This window comes from Saccostrea cucullata, unplaced genomic scaffold (assembly GCF_032062105.1).
Source record: "Saccostrea cucullata isolate Sc308-1 unplaced genomic scaffold, CSIRO_AGI_Scuc_v1 ctg5454, whole genome shotgun sequence".
NCBI lineage: Eukaryota > Metazoa > Mollusca > Bivalvia > Ostreida > Ostreidae > Saccostrea > Saccostrea cuccullata.
The window spans coordinates 12,037-39,675 of record NW_026929685.1 but is presented as its reverse complement, the minus strand read 5'-3'; the positions used below and the strand labels follow the sequence as shown (position 1 = coordinate 39,675).

The 27,639-nt window shown below is 33.6% G+C and overlaps 1 protein-coding gene across 2 annotated transcripts; it reads right to left on the bottom strand.

Moving 5' to 3' along the window:
- Nucleotides 1-2,198: 2,198 nt before the first annotated feature.
- On the bottom strand, nucleotides 2,199-25,815 carry LOC134281822 (endothelin-converting enzyme 2-like). 2 transcript variants are annotated; one of them, XM_062764258.1, is made up of 18 exons: nucleotides 25,647-25,815; nucleotides 25,151-25,360; nucleotides 16,354-16,496; nucleotides 15,008-15,202; nucleotides 14,500-14,628; nucleotides 14,029-14,202; nucleotides 13,507-13,692; nucleotides 12,880-12,969; nucleotides 11,662-11,783; nucleotides 9,053-9,275; nucleotides 7,380-7,556; nucleotides 6,988-7,091; nucleotides 6,052-6,162; nucleotides 5,674-5,741; nucleotides 5,357-5,481; nucleotides 4,379-4,546; nucleotides 3,761-3,837; nucleotides 2,199-2,451 (listed from the first exon to the last, which is right to left on the bottom strand). In XM_062764258.1, the coding sequence occupies exons 2-18, from the start codon at nucleotides 25,329-25,331 to the stop codon at nucleotides 2,352-2,354; spliced, it is 2,373 nt and encodes a 790-aa protein (XP_062620242.1). In that variant the 5' UTR covers nucleotides 25,332-25,360; nucleotides 25,647-25,815; the 3' UTR covers nucleotides 2,199-2,351. The 2 variants fall into 2 exon arrangements, with proteins under 2 accessions (XP_062620242.1, XP_062620243.1); XM_062764259.1 differs by lacking the exons at nucleotides 25,151-25,360; nucleotides 25,647-25,815 and adding exons at nucleotides 17,913-18,118; nucleotides 22,890-23,024.
- Nucleotides 25,816-27,639: the final 1,824 nt, after the last annotated feature.

The following is a 27,639-nucleotide window of genomic DNA, read 5'->3' as shown; positions in this document are numbered from 1 at the left end:
CAAGACATTCTATTTGCATTAGCATTTTATTAAAATGTAAATGTCCATGGAAGTATTTTGTAACTCATGAATTCTTTGGCCTTGCCATTGGTACTTATACATGTAGCTCCAACTCAAATTTATAAGACCATATGGAAAATACATTTTGAAATGAAAATGAAAAACTGACGATGCATGAGTATTCTATGTACATGCAAATAAATGATTTTTTTTAAATTATAATTTCAATTTAATTTAATAACCGCTTCATGCTTTATAAAGCATAAACTGCCCCAAACCTGAGTTTATACTGTATAAAATGGGTAGCTATTAAATTCATTGCTTAATTAAAATGATCTGAAAAATCTGAAAATATGTATTTTTACAGATGTCAAAGTAAAAAAGAATATAAAATGTTACTCTCTTTTATTAAAATAAATAAACTTTCAACAGCCGTACTTCAAAATATCAGAAGCATTGGTTCAAAATTTAAAATTTATTTAAATTCTTCCACAGAGAATGATTTTTTTGGTTACAACTACATGTAAATGCCAGTATAGTTGTATTTCACAGTTACACAAAGACAGAAAACTACATGTAACAAACAAAAAAAAAAATGACATATAGGCTAGCTAAGTGGAAGCACATTCAAATTTGCTTTAGCAGCAAATTCTCTTTTAGAAAAATAAATCCCTCCATGCACTTGGTACATAACTTGATACAAAATCAAAGGCCTGAAGGGCCTGCGAGTTGACTCGCTTGAGTCAATTGAGCTTTTTCATACATCTGGGCACCATACCTTGATATATTCAGCTTATTTTGCATCTTAAGAGATTGAATATTATATGTCTGATCCATGTTCGGTTCATAAATAGAGTGTATATTGCTTTTCCTCTATATGTACAGGTTGGCACTGATGGGCTTCCATATTATTTTGTCCGGATTCCATAATGAAGTTAAGCACATTAGCTGAAGTGGTCAGTGTTATGAAATAATTAGGTTAAAGATTCCCACAGCAAATCTGGATTCTAAAAATAGATTTTCAACAACAACTAGCTGCAGCTTATGAGAGCAGCAGGTGTTTGTGTTAGGGAGTATTCTAGGTCAATTATAAATAAACTTCAGATAGGAAGATTAGATCCGCCTAACATGCTTGAACATATATTCATATGCAGTAATTGTACATCGTATAGATATTCAATCAAAAATTTCCTTAAAAGCATGAAGACATAAATAATGTTACAGTATGAAATTTTATACAGTTTTTACCTCTTAAGTTTATACAATCACTCAAACCAAAGCATTTTTTGCTAGAACTATTATATTTGGCGTATGGATCACCTTGATGAATGTGTGATAAATTTTACAGCTCTGAAACAGCCAACTCAAAAATTGTTTGTAATATACATGTACTAAACTTCATGGAAGTCACTTGTATAGCAACTACTTCACATTATTATGCATTCAGTCTCTGTGATCAATACATGTACATTGCATGAATTATGCTAATTATACTAAATAAGGACAAATAGTTCAAAGGTCACATAGGTGCATCGTGGGTTACATATATGAAGGCACATATTACCTTGATTTTATTCTACCAAGTAATATTAATATTATTATGGTAAAATATTACAAAAAACCCTTCAAGTTAGACAAAATAAACCATATACTATAATTAATACTAATTAACCATGAAAATAAAAATATACTTCCTGAAACTTCAAGATATCAACAATTCAAACGAGATCTCTAAAAACAAATAACATAAAAACAAAGTGTAATATATGCTCTTAATTAGTGATGTATACTAATATAAAGGGTCAGGAATTAAGGTTTTTACCTAATACATGTATATTTGTACACATGTCATAATTAATTAAACTTAACTTTGAGGCCTATAGATAGTTTTCAGTAGACCCAAATTAACAAGAGTTATTTCCCTTCGGCCGCCATATTGTGGGTCAACATGCTCATATTCCTTCATAATTTAACCAACTTCAACTTTTCATACTGGCTATTGTGGGCTGGGAAGCATTATTTTTCTGAAAAATATACATTTTAAAGGGCCTCCTTTATTTCATAATGTTTATTCCATAACGATTTTCCCCCAAATATTTCTGCTACACCCTCTTATATTTGGTAGGACAAAACCACCAAGATGGTGGCCAACGGGAAATAACTCTTGTTAATGTGGGTCTACTGAAAACTATCTATAGTCACAAAAATAAAAGTAAACAAATAAATACATGTACAACACTTTGTTCAATCAGCACTTGAGAACTTAATAAATATACCATCTAAGAAAATGATAAAATTATTTTTTGTGGAATGAGGTCAGTAATCACAGACAATATGGAATGAACAGAGTATCACCAAACTTGGCACTTAGTTTGAGGATTCATGGGAGAATTTGGAGGACAGTTGAAAGCTCGGGCAAAATCACCTGAATTGGAAACCACACCTATCGTCCTGCATAAAAAATAAGTCTTAAATTAAATCAATATATAATAATTTTTTATAAGAAGAAAAAAAAGTTTTGAATGAAAATGGTGAAGATAACAAAAAGTTAATGAAGTTTATGGAAACAGAAAGCTAAATATACGAGGGTTGTAAGAAAAGTTTGGGGACCAATTGATTTACAGAAAATCTATTGTACAGTGTAAACTGTGACCTATGTCTGATTACTTTCCTATCTTTTCTTTATTAGTATGTTAAAAATCAGGTCCATTTACTAAAATTTAAAAAAAATACAAAGATTTTTACTTTGTGGTCATAGGATTCACGGAGCAATCACTTGACGTTAAGTGACATGACAATCAAATTTCATACTCGTTAAGCTTTTTCAGAGTTCTAAATATCTTTCAATCTTTAGACTTTCTGCTCTTTTTTTCCATTTAAAAATTAAATTAAATATTTATGTCTCGACATGTTACTTTTCTTCTATACTTTTGTGCTGTTTCGGATATTAGTGAGATCTTAAAATGTCAGTGCAGTTAAGGGATTAGGTATGAAATCAATGCAAAATCCAAGCAATAAGTATGTTATGCGGGGTAATGCGATATTGCAGGAGTTGACTATTGAAAATGTTATTAAATCCTTCCATTTTTATAAAGCTACTACCTTTTGTCATGTGTACGTAAAAACAATATCAGCAGCATCTGGAAGTGTGTAAGTCTTTTTTTAGACATTTTCCTGTATGCACACATAATTTTTAGTAGCTTGGTGCTCCATGACATTCAACGTGTTCCCATTATTAGCTTAATTTTTACGCATTGATTATTTATAAATTATTATAAAACAGTCATATACACTCCTATTTAATTCAAAATTTCACCAAGTGACATTTCATGAATACTGTAGCAACGGGCAAAATATTATGAATCTTTTTGCACTACAACTGTGCAACATTTAACATCAATAAAATGTCTATGTAATGTGAACGTGTGAAAACAAAGCATGCTCCGTGAAGCATGTTTTATCAAAATAAAATAGCTGCATATTTTTTAAGGATCACCTGGAAACATAAAATTTTTGTACATTTATTGGAAAATATGTAATTTTTTATCTAGGAAGTTTTACTGGTTTCATTAAAATAGCGCGCTCACAGTAGGACTTGTCCGCAAAATTTTCTAACAGCCCTCGTATAGTAATTAAGGAGGTTTGATTATACATGTATCTTGTCAACAGACTAGGGTTAATTCTCTTGTCATTTTGAACAAAAAATACTTCAAATGTAAAACCGGTTTATGATTTGATAAATTATTATGTTTTTTCTGACCTGTATTTTCCTATAGTATGAGGATCAGTCAGTATAGCTTGTTTCGCATACTGCGGAGTGTAGTAGGAACACCATAGCTACAAACAAACAAAAAAAGAAACATTATTATACTAAATGTTTATAATAATATATACAAGTAATATTCCTTATAGATACAATTAAACTTAAGGGATCTCAAAAACAGTTAATTATCCCTATCATATGTCAAAGTGATTTGGAAGTTCCAACTCTTTATAATTAAGTATTTTACTCAGTGTCTTGAATCATTGATTGTCTTGATTTTGTTTTTGTTCCATTGAGTTCAAGATAATGAGGTTTGACTGTAAAAAATATTGCATTAAGGTTCATTGACACTCTGATAAGAGAGATAACTCTTAATGACATTAAGGTCTATCATTCCTTTGTAGATTCACCAAGCTGAAGTTTCTTTTTTGTCCAATTTTGCCCCGCAAGATAAGCTAAAAGCATTTGTATTTTTTTTCATAAAATACATTTCTTTTGGAAAATCATTACGGTTCAAGCTAAATTTTATATGAGTGAGCAGTGGGTTATGAAGCTTAAACACTTACGGTTTATGTTGTAGATAGCAAAACTATAAACCACCGTTATCTACCCTACCTGACCAAAGCCAACAAAAAACAGCTGTTCTGGAGTGAGACCAAGACCTGGAAGGTCCGTGACCTCTGTTGACATGTGTGACCTTTCCCAGAATTTGTATGCTGCATACGCCATCTTCAGTCCTCCGTTATCTGCAATATTCTCCCCGAGAACTCTCTCTCCTTTCAACTATAGGACACGAAAGTCATATCTTCATTTGAATATCTCATGTTGTATGTTCAGCTGATTCAAAGATTTACATTATATGCATGATTTTTCTGAATGATGTAATGTTGAAGTAAGTCATAGATTTCAACCACAAATTCAAGTATCAACTTCATCATCTCAGGCATTGAGATATCCGATTTTTTTTATTGTCAAATCATTAATTTTAAAATATTGAAGTATGGCTGTATATATTCATATCACAGAGATCGAGATATTGATGATCTAATAATGTCTCAGACACTAGGGTTTCAAATACTTTGATTTTTCATGCTAAGAAGTTTTTACTGAATTGCATTGTTTAGGCCATAATAAATAAATAGCTAGATTCTCATTCGCATTTTTTTTTAAAAATCAAGGTGGGCGAGTGGCTTTTATTTTATATTTTTTATTTTTTCAATTTTGCAGATTTTTTATTGACCTGGTCAATCGATGTAATTTTATCTACAATACCCAAATAAAAGTCATAGTAAAGGTTCAATTATCTCATTCTTTACATCATCACAAATCTTTTTCAACCAATAACCCTTGTTTAAAATATATACGCATGTATTACAGCAACCATCTTTTCAGCTGTCATAATCATGTTGACTTTCGCAGGATTTAGAACGAAAGTAGATTGGTAGATGAATACCGAACCCGATCAGAATTAAGACGAAGAAAAACAGAAATAAAAAAAATCGAGGCGGGGGTATAAAATCGGTGCGGGAGGGGATGAAGATTTAGAATATATTTATTATGGCCTTACACTACAGACAGAGACAATTAACTTACATGAGTATTCTCAGCTGTGTAGGCGGAGTATTGTTTGACCATACAGGATGTCTCTTTCTGAAAGCTCAAAGCTGATTGGTTGGACCACCAGTTATTAAGATTACCATACTTATCATAATGGCGACCTGGAAAAATCAAAGTACTGAAAGTACTGGTACAAGTTGATACTTGTCAAAATGGCAACTGGGGAGATATATGATTTGAGAAAAAAAATTATGATTCATTCTGAAAGTTACAATAGATTTATATGGAGAGAAAAAGCCTTTTTTGAATATACATGAATAAGTCAAAAAAAATTATTAAATACATCTTCTTACCATCATTGTCAAATCCATGAGTCATTTCATGGCCAATTATCATTCCAGCAGTTCCAAAATTGAATGACCTAGAAAAGAAAAATAAATGGAGCATAATTCAATATGGTCCAGTCTACATGTAACAGTACCTGATCTCTTTATCATCTCAGAGATATCCCAGTAAAAAGATGAAGTTTTGTGTTAAGATGTTCTAAATCTTTTATAATTCTACAGTTAAAAATTATTTAAAGATGGAAGAAATGGATACAAATATGAGGAGTATACAATGTGCAGTAATATTTGTAGGGAGCTGTATCCTACACAACGAAAATGTTGAAGTGACAGTGTACACGTGGGGGTAATTTTTAAAAATTTTGTAAAAATGTATCATATACTCACGTAGGGAATGTTGGTGTAAAGAAGGGCCGTTGTAAGATAGCGGCAGGGAAGACAATTTGGTTATTGGACTGTGAGTAGTAAGCATTGGTCTCAGCTGGAATCATGTGCCATCTGTAAAAGAGAGGTAACTCTTATTTGACAAAGAGAAACAAACACATGTACATGTAACATGAGAGGTAACTCTTTTAAAATTCTATTTACAAAATCTATTTAAGGATTGTAAAGGATCGTTAAGGACTTTGAAAAATAAGCATTGGTCTCCAATGGAATCATGTGCCATCTCTAAAGATAGACAACTCTTACTTAACAAAGTTAAGAGAGTTAACTTACACAACACAGAGGTTGAAGTAACTCCATTTCAATCTGATAATTCTGATTATAGGAATGTGAATAGTAAGCATTGATTTCAGTTGGAATCACCTGCCATTTGTAAAGACAACTTCCACTTAAAATTGTTATGTTCAAAAGTGTTGTCAGTCCCAACCATTTTTTAAAAATGTTTTTTTTACACTTGTTATCTCAAATACTTGGTTTAATATCTCAAAGTTTAATCTTGGTTCTTTCCGGTTTGAGATAAAAAGGTTTGACTGTATAACACAGTGTTAACTTACATGAATACTGTATAATGCATCAATTCTGTACAATTAACAATATTTGAGTTTAGAAATTCCATCACACAATCATTAGAAAGCTTATATCTAAGTCACAACCTATACCGTAAATGTATTATATTTAGCGTGTACGATATTTGGCAGAAATTGAGTTTTGAACAAGTTAGCTTACATCTAATTTAGCGTATATTTTTATCGTTCTTATTTACGTTTAAAAGTACAAAAAAATTAGTGTTGTACTTAAATTAGCGAAAGTGTCTTTCCGCCAAAAGCTTTAAAAATAATACACAGCCAAATGGAATACGTTTACAGTATATATACATACTCTTCTCTGTCAGGCATGGTCCCTAACTTGTTAAAGTTCCTCACGACAGACTCTCTTAGACTGTTCAGATGACTCTGGAAAAATTGTCCTCTCTCCATTGTTACCTGTGAATGAAATGACTTTCAACATCAACATCATATGATTATGTGCATGATGAGAACATTTACAAATTCAGATACTTATTATTATATCTAAATCATTAACTAAAAAGAATAAGACTACACTTTTAGATACTCAAGTGTACACAGTCTAGAATTGTAATAACACACAAAGTTCATCTCAATATACTAATGTTCTAGCTCCATAAGAAACCAGAGTGAACTATCCATAAGGAAGTCTTACACATACAAAATGCAAATTTGTGCCGATTCAAACATCTGAATGCTACTCACATTTTCATAGTATTTATCCAGTTTTGATGTATCCAGGATCCAGTCCGGATAACCTATCATCTCGACAATCTTCTGCACTTTCTCCTTGGCTATCTGTTGTGTGTGTTCATCCATCCATGAAACCGTTGGCAAGTGACGGATAAAAGCCTCCTCCACTTCCTTCACTATAGTCAAAACCTAATAAAAATAATCAAAAGCACTTCCAAGTCTTTTGTATATCCAGTATCTTCTTATACTGTAAACATCCTTTTTTCAATGGGGTCATTTTCCCCTAAAATCACAATTTCTACTCCATCCAAACTTTGATTTTTTTTTTTATTACCTCTTTTAAATAAGCCAAGACAAATTTCTAACAAAAATTTGGGGCAGGGTATATAGTACTAGACAGTGTAAATTATTTAAAACCAAAAAAAAAAAAAATACTTCTTGGGTATGTGTACATTTTTTTGTGTTAATTATCCAGTTTCATTAGCAACATTTTAAAATCAATATTACGATATCAATAGATGTCAATCTCCATTTTAGATTTACCCTGTAATTGTTACTTTCTTCTCAATTAAAAATTGATGATCAAAGAAACTGCATAACTAGAAATATGTCCATAGGACATGAATGCCCCGCCGAGGATATATTAGTAAAGCAACATGAAAATTTGTATGTGTATAAAATTTGATCAGTTTAGTTCAGGTAGGGCTTATAGTTACTATGAAATAAAAATGTAGGTCAGATCCAGCATCAGAAGCAAGTCTGGTAGTGTCCATCTATAGATGCATCATCCATGCAAGTTTGGTTTAGGCAGGGCTTATACTTACTTGGGAATGAAAATATAGGTCAGACCAGCATCCGAAGCAAGTCTGGTAGTGTCCATCCCTAGATGCATCATCCATGCAAGTTTGGTTCAAGTTGGGCTTATGGTTACTTGGGAATAAAAATGTTGGTCAGATCTAGCATCTGAAGCAAGTCTGGTAGTGTCCATCCATAGATGCATCATCCATGAAAGTTTGGTCCAAGTAGGGCTTATAGTTCCTTAGGAATGTACCTGCTCCAAAAACTTTAACCTGGTCCCTTATCTGGAAAATGTAGGTCAGATCCAGCATCCGAGGCAAGTCTGGAAGTGTCCATCCATAGATGCATCATCCATGCAAGTTTGGTCCAAGTAGGGTTTATAGTACCTAAGGAATGGACCTGCTCCATAACTTTAACCTGGTCACTCATCTGGAAAATGTAGGTCAGATCCAGCATCCGAAGCAAGTCTGGTAGTGTTCATCCCTAGATGCATCATCCGTGAAAGTTTGTTTCAACATGTGAAGTTTGATAACACCATTTTGAATAGTATGTTTAAAACTGAGCTAAACACTAATTTAAGAAAAGTGAGGTCAAGGTCAAAGGACAGGTCAAGTTCGAAAAATGTTGATGCAGTTGCATATCTCTCATCAATATCTATCAGAATATGAAGTTTGACGAAAATATCTTGGATAGTTTCTTTGAAACTTAGCTTTGAACAGAGCTAAACACAAAGTGTGACGGAAAGACAGAAGGACGGAAGGCTGGAAGGATGGAAGAACAGAAGGACGGAAGCGAACATGACAAACACTATATGCCCTGGCCATATTCATGGCGGGGCATAAAAATATTTGGCTTAAGGTCAAAAATTCAAAACTACTACCATTTACCTTAGATTTACTGTCCTTGGCAAAATACTCCTGAACATAGAGGGCGCTAGAGGCAAACCCAAACGCAGTGTTGACCTTGTTGATACAGCGCTGCCACCTGGGGTCCAGCCCCTGGATTCCACTCTCCACCTTACTCAAAAGGAGGGCAGCCTCCACAAAATCAGCCGGGAAATACCCCACCTGGGAGTTCAGGGCATTCCACACTATGTAATTGGCTAAAGTCCTGGCCAAATAAAAATATAGCTCATTGCTATACAATGCTAAAGTAATTGGTGATAATTTATATCATTTATAATTTTTACAAGTAAAATATGCAAGTCATATCTGGTGGTAATGAAGATTGTTGACGCAGCACAGTTAAGGTTACAAAAAGGAGGCGGAGCCTTATTTGTACGGGAAAACTTGACTATGACATCATACACAATATACGTCATAGATCTACATTTCTTTAAAATGCCACAAAATAAGTTTATCTGCTAATTTAACCAGTAAAAAATCATCAACCTACATAAAAACTTACAACAGCGTTTTGTTTTGTCGTTAGTTAAATCCCACATAACAAGTTATAAACAAGTCACTGATAGCAATACACTTGTCAATATGACGTCATTTCTTACTGTACAACGTGATGTAGTTTGTATGCAGTGAGAGACAAATCAAGTAATACTTTCTCAACAAAATATGTTTTCTCTAATTAAATAAAATATGATTTACAGATATTCTATGGGCCAATAACTTGAATTTAATGTCTTCTTCACTAATAAATATTATTAAAATATTTTCTGTACATCACGCATTTAATTGACACTGCCGTATATTTGTATGCAAGTACATCGGAGGGTAATGTGGGGGGTCTTAATAAATCGATCTAGTGCAAGGGCATACACTCTATGGATCAAAGTAAGCTTTTATATTTCAACAACAGAACTATTAAGGTACCTGAAAAGTGCTGCAATCCCGATGAAATCTTAAAATCAATTTAATTAATATATCAATATTTCATGCCGCTGACCAGAAAAAATATAACATTCAGTCATAGAAGTATAATTTTAACAATGAAATTGCAGAATTTAGACAGGATCGCAGCACTTTTAGAAACAACAATGCGTGTTGAAAATATTTATACACTAAACTTGGAAGTTTAACTTTGTTATGCCCTTGCACTAGTGATATTTATATGTAACATCAATACTTCAAGTCAATGTGCTAAAATCGTGTGACTGCGGCATCACGTGACTAGTCTGAATATAAAATATAATCGTCCTCGATATATAGTTATTAATCATAATTACAATTATCTGATATAAATAATGTTCAAATAATAATCTTCATCCAGATTACGAATACATTATTAAATACAAAATTTAGTCAATATTTCCATTGCGCACCTTAATTGTACTGCGGAATCAAACAATTCTAGCAAAATGAGATCAACTTGATTAATATTAATCAATTAATACAGGGCGGATCCAGCCATTTTTGAAAGGGGAGAGTTCCAGGGTTGTGTCCCTTTAACCCCCACCCCCTACACACTCTCAAGCAAAGACTCAAACACACGTATGAAAAGATCTAAGGTTGTGGTAAATATCTTTGTTTTCGGTCCCTTTTTTCTTTGAAAAAGTACCCCCAGTCTGAAACACATTTCAAAAACTACTGAAGCCTAAAAATTGAATGGATTTGCTGCATTTCCGAAGATTACAAAGAATTTTCTTTCAGAATTTGAAAAATTTTTGGGGGGTGGGGTGCAGTTGAGGTTTAAAATAAAGAGTTTCATGTTGGTTCCTTCGAAAGATATAATAAAAATATGGCACATTAGATAGCCACCACATGCAGCTTAAGATCGCGGGAATCTAATATCAAATTAAACCTTGGATGTTACATATCATATGTAAGATACAGTGGACCTTCAGATATCCGGACCCCAGATATCTGGATGCTTCAGTATCCGTACGATTTTTCATCGGGACGATGTTTGCAAATGTTATATTGTCTTGTTTAACTGGTGATTCATGTATCCGGACGCTTCACATATCCGGACAAATTGACTAGGAACCAAAGCATCCGGATAAATGAGGCTCCACTGTATATAAAAGTAAGTAGAATATTTTCTACCATTCTTTCATAAAAAAAGTAATATTGAAGGTGAATGGAGAAAACTAAATGTGTGAGAATATATCTAGTATTCAATACATAAGTTAGACATATAAATATTTATTCTCTGAAAATTTTTTAACTCCTATCTCTTTCACTCTCTCTCTTTCTCCACTTGGCAAAAAAGAAAGGGGGGTTCTAACCCCCAACCCCCCTCTGGATCCGCCACAGTTATACAACTTGATAACAAAAAAAGAAAAAAGGCCTATTAAGGTCTAAGCGCTAATTTACACAATAAACTATTACAGTGGTCTTTTATCCTTCAGAAAATACCAAGAATGTAATAACATTTATAAATGGCACATATCTAAGATTGATTGATTGATTGATTGTACTTGTCCGTCTCAAGAATTCCACGTACCTAGGAAGTGTGAATGTATAAGACTGATTGATTAGTCAAACTGTGATTAAATCAATGCTTTATCATGTTCTTCTAAAAATTTATAATCCTGAGATACCTTTTAGGAGTTTTATCCAGAACCCCTCCCAACTCTCTGAAGTACTTGGGGGTGTAAACCAAAACAGCTACGTCCCCCAGGTCCCTCCCAAACAAAGTCTTCAGGTACTGGGCCACCTTTATCTGAAAATTAATAATTAGCAGTTAGTAATTAACAAGAAATCTGTGAGCCAATGCTCACTAGTAATACCCCCGCTCTGATGTAAATAAGCACTATCATGTTAATATACTGTTTACACAAGTTCAATTACAGGCAGATGAAGTTGACATCAGATTCATATCAAAATTACACCCACCATATGGCATGCCCCAACAAAGTCGGTAATAAAATTTCAAGCATCTGCTATGAATAGCTAATGAGAAAACTGCTACAAAGATTTGTTATGTATGAAACGGACAGACGCACAGACAAACAGGAAGTTGACATTGGATTTGAGCAAAAATGTATCCCACCATATGGTATGCCTCAGATAAGACTGTGTTAAAATTACAAGCATCTACGTTGAGTAGTTGCTGAGAAAACTGCAACGAAAATTTGTTATGTATAAAACGGACAGACGAACAGACAAACAGGAAGTTGACTTCGGATTTGAGCAAAAATGCATCCCACCATATGGCATGCCTCTGAGAAGATTGTGTTAAAATTTCAAGCATCTACAATGAGTAGTTGCTGAGAAAAATGCCACGAAAATTTGTTACAGACAGACAGCTAGACAGACAGACAGACACACAAGGGTAAAACAGTATACCCCCCTCTCCTTCAGAGCAGGGGTATAATTAACTGTATACAGTCAAACCTGGCTTCTTGAAATTGATGAAACTACTTTAAGATATCCAAAGATTTGTAGTATATAAGAAACTAACATCCGAGACTACAGAATCACTTTGACACCTCCATGGTATGCAAGATATTAATGTTGGAGATACCACACTTCAAATGTATCTGTAAATACTGTAAAACGAACTTTTATTCGCTTGCGAGAAATTTTCGCAACGTTTGCGAGAGCCTCATCATCGCGAATATTTCTCGGCATGAACTGGTCCTTATAGTCTCTATTAACAACAGATTCAAAAAGGCTTGATTGCGAAAATTAATCGTCACGAACTAGTAAATCGCAAAATAAAGTCGTCGCAAATATAAGTTGGTTTACAGTATTTAATGAACCAATGGGAATAAAAGTTACTAAAAAGGAACCAATGAAAACAAAAGTCAACTTACAGATGAACCAATCAGAGTCTGGAACTCTGAGACTGTCATTTTATGATATGTCTTGGTAGGATCTAGTAATTCTTCCTTTGGAACATGTATCTAAAATAAACAAGATCAAATTAATGAGTTCTTTTACAAATGTAAGTGTTTCAAGTGTTTTTATCACAGATATCAAAGTTGTAATCCATTAATGCCCAAAAAAATGCATGTAACAGTGGGTACACAAAAAATGGGCATTATTAGCTGTTGTCTCCCCTTGAATATAAACAATAAGAAGGAAGAAGACAGTGATGGATGACATAAGAGGGTAGCAAGGGAGGGGGGTATGGTACATGTACCATGCATGATGGATCCATACTCAATATCTCACTCAATTTCGTTTAAATCAATGTTCATCGAGTAGGAGTTGCTTTAGATTTATCCAACACCATATTAAATATCTTTGCCACCATGTTTTTTCCAATCTTTCATGCTTTTGCAAACAATTTTGACATGTCTAATTCACTTACATACAGTTTGAAATTAGCCCACATGAAATAACTTAAGAATGAAACTGGCCTCCATACTATTGGGGAATAAATTTTCCTGAAAACAGGAACCTGATTTTTTGTAACAATAAATGATGCTGTAACTTACATTAGCCAGCTGTGTCTCTAAACTATAGATATCAGACATTCCTGACCACAATGTGGAGTTATCACCCCCTAACAGATTCCCTAATTTGGCACCGAAATCCAGGAAGCCTTTCTTTATCTTCTGATAACTGGAGTGGTTTGTAAAATATTCCTCTCGAGAAGCTAGAGAAAGACCACTTTGTGTAAACTGAAAAGAAAAAAAATCATTTATTTGTAATTAAACGCAAAATTGTCCCTAATCAGAATAAATTTTTTTCCCATGCTTGAACAAAACAAGTATTTCTGTTGTGAACAATTCCAAAGGAAACAAGTAACAGCGAACTATGAATGTAAATTTTCGGAAGTTAAGATATTCGAATGATTTAATGATTCATATTTAATATATAGAAACAATCATGTATTTATACGAATTTTCATATAATGTTACTTACTTTGTGAAAACAGAGAGATGGACAGACAAGCAAGTGTAAAACAGTATATTCCCTTCAGAGCAGGGTATAATGATTCCAATTTATAACCTTACTTCTATAACATATTGACTGCTATTTTTGTCATCCACTGCCACACCCATACTAAACAGGGCCTCGAATCCTTTAGCGTGATTGGTTGTTAGGGCTGTGTGAAAATCCCATGATGCCTCAGACCAGGTCAGACCATGGGCTGAGGTCAATGGCCAGGAATGGAGGTCAGCTATAAACTGAAAATAGAAATGAATGGCACTCATTTTATTATGGAGGGTAAATGGAGATTGAAAGTTACTTTAGAGAATAAATGGAGATTTAAACCGATGGTACTGTGTAGAGAAAATGAGAGAATAAGCATGACTTGACTGTTGGAAGTAAATGGAGATTAAGGCATAATCTGTACCTTACTTTTATAAGGAGAGTAAATGAGAATTAACACAGTATTATATCATACATGTACCACATTATAATGAAGCCAAGGCCTGAAAGGCACCAAGGCCCATTGCATCTCTCATGGCTTTCACACTCACTTTAATTATTGGATCCACCCCTTGATTTTCTATGGTTTTCTCATCCATACATAAGTTGTAAAATGTTTTGGCTTTCTCTATGGCTGTGGAATGGTTGTTCATGAAAGTTGTACCACTTTTCTCCAGTATCTAAAGTTTCAAGTGATTCAAATAAACAAATAAATATAACAGACAATATGCATTACTTTTATTTTTGTGAGTTTGTTTGAACAAAAAAATGTTTCACTTTTTTATTGACCAACTCTTCAAAGTTGTCACTGATATTTTTGTCCAAGGAAAGAGCAATACAGTTAAAACTGTCTAATCAGATACCCATGCAATCCAACACACTGTGAATTCCCACATTTAACTTTGCATGTTTTTTTTTTAAAACTTTGCAATCCGATACCATGCCTATTCTGGCAAAATCCAGCTCCCAGTGTCCTGTGCATGTCGGATTAGTCAGGTCACACTGTATTTATGAGAAACTGTCTTTTTAGTACACCTGCACTGATTTCTTACTACTTACAGCTCTAACTTTTTCGTTGTTCTGGTCCCCTATCTCAGAGAACAAGCTGTAATGGGATCGGGAGGCTGGGATTTTGGTTGTCTTTAACCAGTTCCCACATGTATACTGATAGAAGTCCTGGCACGGGTCCACGGACCGGTCCATCTTACTCATTATGTAGGCACTGGACTGGACACAGTCTGGGGTAGAGCAGGTCTGTCACAAAAAATCAGATCAGTAAATAAGGATCTACAAAAACTGTTAACCCTAACCTAGGCAGTTGCTAACTGTACACAATCAGGGCTATAAGTGGTACAGTAAAGTAAATACAGTCAAACTTCCTTAACTCAAGCTTGATGGGACTGAGATAATACTTCAAGATATTCGAGGATTGGAGATATTGAGGGTAAAATACTTAAGACATAAGAGCTTGGGACTTCAAAATCACTTCTACATATCCACTGTATTCGAGATATCAATGTTCGAGACATCCAAGTTCAACTGTATCTACAAATGCTGTACTCAAAAACTCACACATTTATGTACCCAGGTCTGTACCAGGAATAGAGAAAAACAAACATATCAATAAAGTTTTAGACTAAGTACAGAAGATGCCAGTGTAGTTGAACTATGGTGTCTCTAAAAGAATCAACATCTCAAATTAATAACCATAGGTACATGTACATACTATATAGGTGTGTTCTGAAACAAAATGTAGTGCAATCACTGGATATTGAGTTGTTGGCATTTCAATGAATTAGTGCTGCACACTTACGCACCATGTGTTGTATTCATAATTGATTTCTTAGCTGTATTCATGAATTAGCACATACGCCACATAGTTGTCTGCGCCAAAGCTGCTTAAGTAAATGTAACCTGCTTTAATTTTTTTTAAGTACACATACAGTATGCCATAGTGCCTTGAAAGTCTCAATCACAATTTCTTCGACATGATTTCACCTGACCAATATATCAACCACTTATAAGATACAAATTTTTATACAAAGTTTTTGAATAGTTTCTTTGAGACTTTTGTGCTAATCACAAATAGGAAAATGGACATGATAAGGATTATTTGTGCTGGTTATACTTAGTTTGTTGACAGAAGCTTTCTACCTTTTGATATATCCCACTGTGAGACAAGAAGACCAGTTCTTCCGATGAAACCGTATAAACTGAGGTCCCATGTCGCAGTAAGTGCTGGCACGAAAAAAGATTCCTCACTGCTCAATGGCCCTGAGTGCAGAGTATACATGTAGGACAGAAATTTGTAGCTCTCCACCAGCAAGTGGTGGCTACTCCATATGAGTGAAATATTCTCTTGAGGGATGTTGAACAATATGCAATCAATCAATCAATCAATTTACCTTTTGATAATTGGATTTCTGTAGATGCTGCCATACAATGAGCCCGGTTAACACTGCTATAACTATCACAGCCAGTCCTAGGAGTATGACGATACACCTCTGTGATAAAGCCTGCCTACCATTTTTCCTCTTCTTCACTGTGTCTGTGAAAGATGTAACATATTTATTATATACTGCATTCACTTAGTATTGCATATAAAACTTGACATAGCAAAGTGTAAAATCAGTGACACATATATTTAAAACAATCTGTAATAATTGTGTTAAATAAATTGTAATGTAACATATATGTATTACATGTAAAAATTGTAACAAAATGTACTTTAATTAGCATAAAATACTATATACAACTTCTGTATTTTGTCATAATTCTGGGAAACAGCTTAACAAAATATTTGTTACAATGATGCAGCACACAGATTTTCCTATCAATCAACAGACTTTGAACCTCTTGTTTTCCTTTGATTTAAATCACATGGTCTGAGGTTAGTTATCAACTCTGACATTCCCCACCCCTCAAAAATGGCCATTCCTAGGGATGCTCACTCCTCAATGGCACCTGATCTGGTGTTTTGGAAGTCCAATTTTGTATCGTTTTAAGGACTTTTTAGCTTGAATACTGATTGTTATCTCCATATATTTCATATTAATTAATACTTTCATCGAAGCTGCAATACAATAACATTTTCCCACTTTAAGCTACGACTTTCAATATTGGTTAATTGACATTGTACTTATGTTATACTGCACAGGAGCCACATAAACAGAAGAGAATCACCTGCGGATAATTCCTTACAAGGTTATAAACAATCCCACGGTCTGGCAAACCAGACAATTACTTGCACTTCATTGGTGCCTAGGGTTAAATTTGATTGGATTATTGAGCATTGATATAAAAAGCTATACAATTTATTGGGTGCATTCCAATTTAAAAACATAGATTTTTAATTCTGAATTTCCTGAAATGCGAAATTTAATTCACATCAAATGGCAGATATTTGAGCTAAAACAGATTCATTGGAGGGATTTTTGTCAGTACATTATATGAGATCATTAAATTTGGTGATTTGCACTTCCTTTGCATTTGTTTCAGATGTTTTACTGCAGTTCAATTTAATAATAATCAATGCACTTAAAATGTAATTTAAATGTCAACTCTTACTAGTTTTTAGTACTTTTTTATAGATGAAAAACTTTAGAATCCAAGAGAGTGTAAATCATTTATATGGTGTAGTGTTTTTTTCCCATTAGCCAGGGAATACCCTATCTTACATGTAATGGTTGAACTAAAATCTGATTAACAACAGTGTCCCCAAAACATTCTTTCCTATTTACTACAAGTATATTACGTATTACCTTGAATTACCATTGTCAGTGAACAATAATTGCTTCCAGGCAAAAAACTGACGAAACCCAACTCCCTCTCCCCCATCCCCCAAAACTCTGACCATTTTCTACACTTTTATACCCATCATCAATGTTACAGACTACAGTATAAATGTATATCTCCAGTACATTACTCTCTCCCCCAATTATTCCTCCCTGTTTACTAGTTTTACCCTCATCGGAATCACTTCCTGACAGGTTGTCGTCTATCGCCCGGTAACGGTATCCCTCAGCAATCATCCTGTTACGAGCTTTCTCTAAGTCTGATTTGTCTGTAGTGTTTATAATCGGAGTTTTGTCCGAGTCTGTCATGTTTTCTGTACAAAGTTATGTCCCCTTGATGATTCTTCGACATGCAAGACAATCATGGCGTGATGAACTGCAAAAAACAAATTAGAAGACATGTATTTTGGAAGATTATCATGGTGATACCACTAAATTAGTACAAACAATATGAAAACTATGTGCACAATGTATGCATAATCTGATAATGAGGCCAGTATGAAAAATAGGCCAGCCCTGCTGATCATAAGACTGGGACATGTACATGCAAATTAACTATTAATAATTTATATCTTTTTTGCAGGAAAAATCTGTTTAAATATACATCTAGTACCGGGGTATATGTTTATCAGTCTTAAAGTCTTAACCTATATCTTCAAAGACAAGACTGAAATACCTTCATTCCTGCATTAAAAAAAAAAAAACATATGCCTTACCAATAAATAACAATTAATTCCCTTTCACATATTTTTAATAACCGTAGTCATTTTGATGCATACAATTTTGTATTCTACAGTACAGGATATACAGCTATTAATGAATAACACGATGTGACAGACTTTATGGTGTATGTCAGAAAATAATCAACATCTGGTGCAATAGCTAACAGTCAACAAATTTAATATTTAGTATAACTGAGTGCTGAGTGTCATTTAAGTTTCGGGAAAAAACAATCCTATGTCACTAAATTACAGAGTTCATATAAAAGACCTTTCCAAGTGCTAGTTAAGCCTTTATCAATTGGGCATCTGCCCACCCCCCCCCCCCCCCCCTTCACCCTTCCCTTAACATTTTTCAAGAAATCACAAACCTCCTAACTATATAGAATAGTTGCTCGAGTAGAACACCAGTCAGGGCATTTTCCTTTAGAATTGTGTGGAATAGTGGCTTCTCAAAAAAAGAGTGAAAGATTCTTAAACAACAAATAAAACTACAGAAAGACATTGAAAATGTAAGCCTAATAATAAACATTAAATTTCTGTTAAGCAAAGAAATTTCTCAGGCTACTAATTTTTAAGGGATTAAATTCTCTGAAGAAAATTCAAACAATTAAATAATTATTAATAAAAAAAAAAAAAACATAAAAAAAAACAACACCAATTTCAATACATATATCGAACTTGATTGCAGATCAAACAAAATACATATGCAGTTTATATTTTTATTGATCCCTTTTCCTTTTATCATAATATGTGCTTACATGAAGATGCTACAATGGCAACATATTGATGGGATATGTGTGCAATTTAAAAAAAAACAACTGAACATGCTGTGTGCAATTTTTATGCATTCTCGATTTTAGAACAGATAAATTTACATTTCCACATGTCAGTGACAATTAAAAGGTGTTGCAGGCGTTTTAGAAACACCCTATGCTACAAAGAAAGTGTTGATTCACAAGTATAAATGAGAAAATGCATGTATGCAAGTTTGTGCAGATTGGTGTGTAGGACTTAATGTACAACAAGAGGCCCATGGGCCTTATAGGTCACCTGAGCATTATGCAACAACTTTCCAGCGATTTAATTTGATTAATGTTTTAAGCAAGATGCTATGGCATTCACAATTTTGAAAGAGGCACCATTTGATCATCATAACAATAACTTAGCAGTTGCTTAGTTTGTTTACTTAATACCCATAGGCAGGGTGGGGGAACAAAAAAAATGCATTTCAAGTAATCAGTAATATTCAGCAATAATCAGTAATGCCCCTATCACACATGAACCCCTGACCCTTAGGCCTAGATCCACACATTGCACAATATTTGAAAAGGCACCCTTGCTTTTCAAAAATATTTGATTAATACCAAGGAGCAGATCTCAAACAATTCATCCAGTTTCAGTATATAAGTACACCCCCTCCTATGGTACCCCTGACCCTGGGGCCTTGAAATTCACAATTCTGGAAGATTAGGGTCCTTGCTCGTCATAACTACATAGGTAGATCATCTGCTTAATACCCAAGAGCAGAGAAGAAAATTTTCAAAGATTTAATGTATTTTCACTATATAATCAATAGAGCCCCACCCTATCACTAGAACCCCTGACCCTAGGGCCATAAAATCAAAATTTTGGAAGAGATATTCTTGCTCATCATAACTATGTACTTAGTTTATTTAATTCCTAGGAGCAGAAAAGAAATTTTTTCAAAGAAGTCATGTATTTCCATTATATAATCAATAGAGCCCCACCCTAACACGAACCCCTGACCCCGGGGCAATAAATTTCACATTTTTTGTAGAGGCACTCTTGCACATCATAACTATGCACTTAGCTAGTTTATTTAATACTCAGGAGCAGAGAAGAAGATTTTCAAAGAATTCATGAATTTTCACTATATAATCTATAGAGCCCCGCCCTAACACTAGAACCCCTGACCCTGGGGCCATAAAATTCACAATTTTGGTAGAGGCACTCTTGCTTATCATAACTATGCACTTAGTTAGTTTATTTAATACTCAGGAGCAGAGAAGAAGATTTTTAAAGAAATAATGCATTTTCACTATATACTTATTTAGCCCCACCCTAGCACTAAAACCCCTGACCCCGGGGCCATAAATTTCACAATTTTGGTAGAGGCACTCTTGTTCATCATAACTATGCACTTAGTTAGTTTATTTAATACTCAGGAGCAGAGAAGAAGATTTTCAAAGAATTCATGAATTTTCACTATATAATCTATAGAGCCCCGCCCTAACACTAGAACCCCTGACCCTGGGGCCATAAAATTCACAATTTTGGTAGAGGCACTCTTGCTCATCATAACTATGCACTTAGTTAGTTATTTAATACTCAGGAGCAGAGAAGAAGATTTTCAAAGAAATAATGCATTTTCACTATATACTTATTTAGCCCCACCCTAGCACTAGAACCCCTGACCCCGGGGCCATAAATTTCACAATTTTGGTAGAGGCACTCTTGTTCATCATAACTATGCACTTAGTTAGTTTATTTAATACTCAGGAGCAGAGAAGAAGATTTTCAAAGAATTCATGAATTTTCACTATATAATCTATAGAGCCCCGCCCTAACACTAGAACCCCTGACCCTGGGGCCATAAAATTAACAATGTTGGTAGAGGCACTCTTGCTCGTCATAACTATGCACTTAGTTAGTTTATTTAATACCCAGGAGCAGAGAAGAAGATTTTCAAAGAAATAATGCATTTTCACTATATACTTATTTAGCCCCACCCTAGCACTAGAACCCCTGACCCTGGGGCCATAAATTTCACAATTTTGGTAGAGGACTCAATGCTGGTTACAATCATTCAAACAGTTTAACTGCTTGATGTCCAGGAGTAAAGAAGAAAATATTTTAAGATTGCACTAATTTTAGTGGTTTTTGCCCCACACCCCAGGCCCCAGGGGGGCAGGGACCATGAAATTCACAATTTTTGTTCCCCTTTACCCATAGATGCTTTGTGCCAAATTTGGTTGAAATTGGTTCAGTGGTTGCAGAGAAGAAGCTGAAAATGTTCAAATGTTAACGGACGACGCACGACGCACGACGACGGACGAAAACAGATAGCAATAGGTCACCTGAGTTTACTCAGGTGACCTAAAAAGTATAATACACACTATTAAATACTTTAAGTCAGAGGAGAATTATAGCATTTTAATAGACAACTTGAAATTAGAGATCTTTTCTGAAATTTTGTTTTACATCGGAATAGAGCTCAAAAGCACTTCCTTTTTTAACATAATTACACCATACACTTTGAAACTTGTATTTATACTCATGGTATGAGGATATCGGGGAAAAAACTGCCCTCAAACGAACTTGTACTGGATATCTCTATACCCACCTCCCTTTTTCACAAATCCTTGATCCACCTCATGACAATGTTTACTACATTATTTGTACATAAACAGGTGAAAATGACACTTGTATACTGTTAATGGTCTCAGATTAATAAATATACATTTTGCACAACATACCTGCCACATACATAACCGGATATAAGGAAAATCATTTTGAATATTTGAAAGCCTTCAGTTTTTAATGCATGACTTGAGAGGAGAGGGTTTAAATTACATATCTGTAAAATACCTATATATCCACATTCATGTTTGCTGATGTACCCATTAAAAAAAGTCAATTTCAACAGGTTTCTGAGTAACAGATATATTATTATTGATAGCTATATGTTTTAGTACAGTGTCTCACTTACATTTAAAACTATTTTTGAATTCCTTAAGAGAACAAACCCTGAACAAATCACACTGAACTTTTTCATTCACTTGCAGCCATTGCCAAAATGTTTATACAGTAGTGTGGTCAGTGAACCGGAAACTTATAAAGCCAGCAAACCATGTCCAACTCTGTCCTGTTCTGTACTTTTATTTATCAGCTGATTTATCTATCTCTTTTGTAATGTGAAATATTTGACCACTTTGACCGTGTCAAGTATATTTTAACTCAGAGTTGACCCCACCTCCCTTTCAAAATTTTGTAACATTATGAAAGCACCTTTTTTGGGCTCACTTTGAAAAAAATTAAAGTAACAAACTTTTGCTATGAATCATTCATTTAAAAAAAAAAAGGAAAGCACAAAAAAAAAAAGACAAGAAAAAACTGTAATCTTTATTTCAATTTTTTTAAAAATTCAATTTAAAGAATAAATATAAAAAAAAAAACTTCATACAATTGCACTTAAATATGAACATGTTAAATATTAAATTCCTGCAAAATGTTGCTAATTAAATCAAAATCATATTTTATTTTTTAGTAATTATCCTTTTTAAACTAAAAAGCATATTACTAAAAAAAGGAAATTAAGTTTAAATGTCAGGAGTAATTAATAGAAATAAAAATTTAAATCGACAATATGACTAAAATAGTACAATTTCATGAATTGTCACTTACCCATGTTTTATATTCCTTCATATTTAATACTTAAGTCAACTACATGCTGTAAAGGTTAGATCCATGGATGTAGTTTCGCTAACTTTCAGAAAATAACATTTAGTCAACAAAGTTTATATGTGAATGCATTCATTGGTTATATACAAATGTACTAGCTTTATGAAGAGGAAAATGCATTATTATAAGCAAAATGCCCCGAGACACTTTTAATGTTCCATTTATCCGCTCTCCAATGTGATTTTAAATTACAGCCTATAATTCAGTGATTTTTATGTGTGTCGGATAAATAACCAAAAAAAATCTCCATAATGCATTAGATCATCGCCATGACAATGGCTTATAATGATGACAGGTACAAGATAACTACGGAAACATAATTCCTAAGTTAACTACGAATCAGGATTGAGATAGAAATCAAGTCGGGGGCCCGGAAAACATGGGAGTGAAAAACCATGCAACAATCTTATTGTTTGGGAGAACTTATCTAGTGATATAACCCACTCAGAAGAAATATCAATTGAAAATTATATCTACCTCAGATCAAGGAATGTGGGCAGGGGAGGCCGGAGTTTGTGAATTTTGACAAATGTGAAAGTATCAACATTATTAGAGGTAATTCCAAACACAGCAAAAATGTCAATTGAAAATTTTATGAGACAGAGTCAAACAGTAGAAGAGAGAGATTTTCCCTCTCATCAATGAGAGCATGTACTTGTTAGAAATTGTTGCATTTACCATTAAAGGGAAACAACTCTTATAACTTCACAATGTACTGACAAAATGACAAAAATACTATACATGTATTTCAAGTCTAAAGGTCAATCAACTGTTCAACACCCGATTACACTTTTCATTAATTAATTTAAAACTATTTAAAATCACATATTCAATTAATTTAAATGATATATATTACACTATCTGACAAAGACAAATATTTTGTTTGTTTGCAGTTTTATAAATAGCCCCTCTCAAGAATTTATTTTGGAGAACTACACATTTTGTCCTTATATACTCAGTTCTTGTGGCATCTGAGCAGTGGGAAATCTTTTAAGTACCAGCACCTACTGTGACGCGAGACGGGACCTTGGTTTGTAATTGGTCTCCTCCGAAGGACCGATCTCCACAGCCCACAGTGAAATCAAAACCAGCAATGTATGGATAAATTCTTAATTCCGTGACTCTAGAACAGATGCTCCACCACTTTGCCATGAAGCGAGCAATTCATAGAGGGACAAATATTAAATGTTTTATTATTGTTTTATTAATGTAGTTTACTTTAGCATTCTCGAGTCATTCATAATTTTTCCCCACTCATCATTTTCATCTTAATTTCTTAATGATTTATACCACGCATTGATTCATAATTTCCATATAATGGCGGAAATTATACGATAATGGCTGATAATCTAACATAAACATGGCCTTGTCTGTGGTAACCTTGATAATTTACAGTAATTACTGTAATGATTGAGGAACAGTGAACACTAACTATTATGGATTTAGTTTGTAAATATCCAATTTTCACTTCATGTAAATGTCACATATAGGACACGCCCCCTACTCCTGATCAATATAACTTTAAAATTATACCCAGTATTCACTTTCATTCATCTTCAAATTCACTGGTGCCTTTCTTTTTTCTTGCAATTTCATTTATACAGATTTTTTTTTTTAAAAGTGACTTTGTTTTATGCCCCTTAGTCTATTTTGTCAAATTCTTAAGGTTCAAAAGCAGTAGAATTTATTGGAATAATAGCTTATTATTGCAGTGTTGGCAATATTTCAGCTAAATTTAGGCACAAATTTTAATGGCAATATTAATGTTGAATTTTTTAGGACAATATTAATGTTTCAATTTTATCTAAGTCTTTCAAGACTATGAAATAACGGTTTGATTTATGAAAAATAAAGGTTTATACTTACATTAGCCATATTTCTCAGCTCAAGCTACAATCCTGCATTTCCTTCTTTTTCTCCAGAAAGCAGATGTTGGTGACATCATCAATGACATCACAATAAATCTATTCACTCCAAAATGACATCATCAAAACTGCTTCTTTTCATTATATCCTTGAAGAGCTGAAATAATTCTGATGAATCTTCCAATATAGTAGATCTTATCATAGTGATAGTAACACTTTTAGTTCCTATGTGTATCACAATTAATACACCTGTGTGCTGCATCATTTTCAACACACTGTATCATAAATATAAACTATTTTAGTACATTGATATGACATCATCACTTTTTGTGTACTCACATGACCTGTACTCAATGTCCTCATCCCAGGAGAGCTCGTCATCAGAATCTGTGTTCCAAGCATCACTGAACTGGTCCCTGGCTGATTGGCTGTTAAAGGACCGCAGGGGCTGCTCCTCCAGGGTTGACCCCAGATGACCTTTCTCTCGGGACTTGGCCCAGCTGCCCTTCTTTGACCTCATGACCTTTCTGTGGACAACATCTGTGACCCCTGCATTAAAAATATGTTGGGAGTAATTTTCATTAAATAATTGACTGTCAGTTTACAATGGCTGTTGCCAGTCTGCCATGACTGATTTGAGTGACTTACAAGGACTAACACAAATACATGTAATGTTGCTTGCTGACCACACCTATCTGTAATGTGGATATAAGCTTGCATTTAAATTCATTGACATTCCATACATGTAATACTATGTGTTTTACTGGATTTAAGCCAGAAAAAGGAAGAGCAAAATATATCAAAGCAAATAATTAATCCAGTACTTCATACTGACCAGTTTATGAAATACTCCTAAACAGGTAAATTCCTTCAGATAATTCCTCATGTTGATTGTCTCAATAACGCATACACTGTGTCAGTTCCAATTTCTAAAGGAATGCCCTCAGAATGAAGAGATTTCAGGTTCTATATGACCATGCCATAAACAAGGCACGGAGTGAACATTAATAGTGATCAACAAGGAAATGACAAGATGAAATGAAGGCCTACATTTGTACACACATCAAATAAAACATGCATCAAAACCAAATGGCTACATAAAAACGCACAAGGTAAATCTAAGCTGTATCCCGTCCCCCCTTTCTTACCATCATTAATTAAAATCCCAATTAATTTCTCAATTTTAGGACATTGTTCATTGTAAGAATTTGCAATTGTGTAGATATAAGGTAAAAACAGATTTTGATTTTTAGCATGTGTTAATTGATACACGGTACTCTCTCTACCTATTAAGGTTTGTATAAGAAATATTGATTTGTGATATGTTTTTCTATGTATAAGCCTTAGGGTGTCTTTATAGTCAGATTGAATTATTATATCATTTAACATCTGTTCACACACATATATGCATCAACTTTTGTGTTCCCTTACAGAAAAAACTAATAGAAACTTATAAGTGTTTTATAATCCACTTATAAGCAATTTATAAGTCACTTATAAATTTTGAAATTTACTTATAAGTGTACTATAAGTCAAAGTAAGTATAAGTGGGGAACAGATTTTGTTAATACTTCACTTATAAGTAAAGATGAGCTACATATCAATGAATATTTCACTTATACCTCACTTATAAGTGAAGAATAGTATGGTATGAGCGAGTATAAGTGTGGACTTAGAATTTTTACCCTATACTAGACTTCTCTCAAGGAGCACTATGGGTATTCAAGGTAGCCAATCAGAAAGTCTGTCTCTCCAGAGATCAGCAACAAGAATTTGAAACCAAGTTTGTGTCTGTGAAAGGATGTTGGAGATTTTAGATTTATTTTGAGATACCTTCACATCAGGTACAACAAGTAGGTTCTATTTACATCATCTCTCTATTTTAACTTCCTTTGCCTGAAATTTTGAATCAATTGACTTAGTTGCTTTCAGATTTCATAAATTTGAAGAAGTCTCAAGGTCATTTAATCTGTTGCCTTTTTGTTTAACATTTTTGTTTGTAAACTGAATTAATATGTTAAGTTTGCATCATCAAAGAAATGTCATATAAAAGGGATTTTTTATTCATTTTTTACTTGATTATTTCATCTAAAGTGCAGATTCATGTTTATATCTAAAAGATAGCTTTGAACATATCATGCAACCCCTGCATGGTTGGAAGTTCTGTTCTAAATTAAGATCTTATAGGTAGTGTTGTACTTTACTTATAAGTGACTTATAGATGACTTATAGGTGACTAATACTTGATAAAGTATGAAGGGTTAATGCTTGACTTATAAGTCACTTATAGTCACTTATAAGTCACTTATAGTCACTTATAAGTGACTATACTTGCATAAAGCATAAGTGGCTAATACAGGCTTATAAGTCACTTATAGTCACCTATAGGTCAAGCAGCTCATTTGCATATAAAATCCTAATGAGTAACTTATTAGTCACTTATAAGTTAAATGTATCAGTGAAGTGTAAGTCCAGAATAAACAACTTATAAGTAAAAGAATAAAGCACTTATAAGTCACTTATCAGAAATTTCTGTAAGGGTTGCTACGAAAAAAGAAGAAAATTTTTTTTCTGAAAAGACAAATATTTGATGCATGCAACTAAACAGTAACTTAATACCTCAAATTACTTTTAACTTGCTTTTTTATGTTATTTTAGCATCAAAAGATTATGAAAATGACATTTTTAACAAGCATACGTTCCAACAATAACTTCAATAACTTTCCGAAGTTTAAAATTTGGTGATAAACAAAAGAAATTGCAGATGTTTCTATAAGGTAATACTACGGTATGTACTTATGATAGCCGTGTTTCACCTGAAAGAAAAA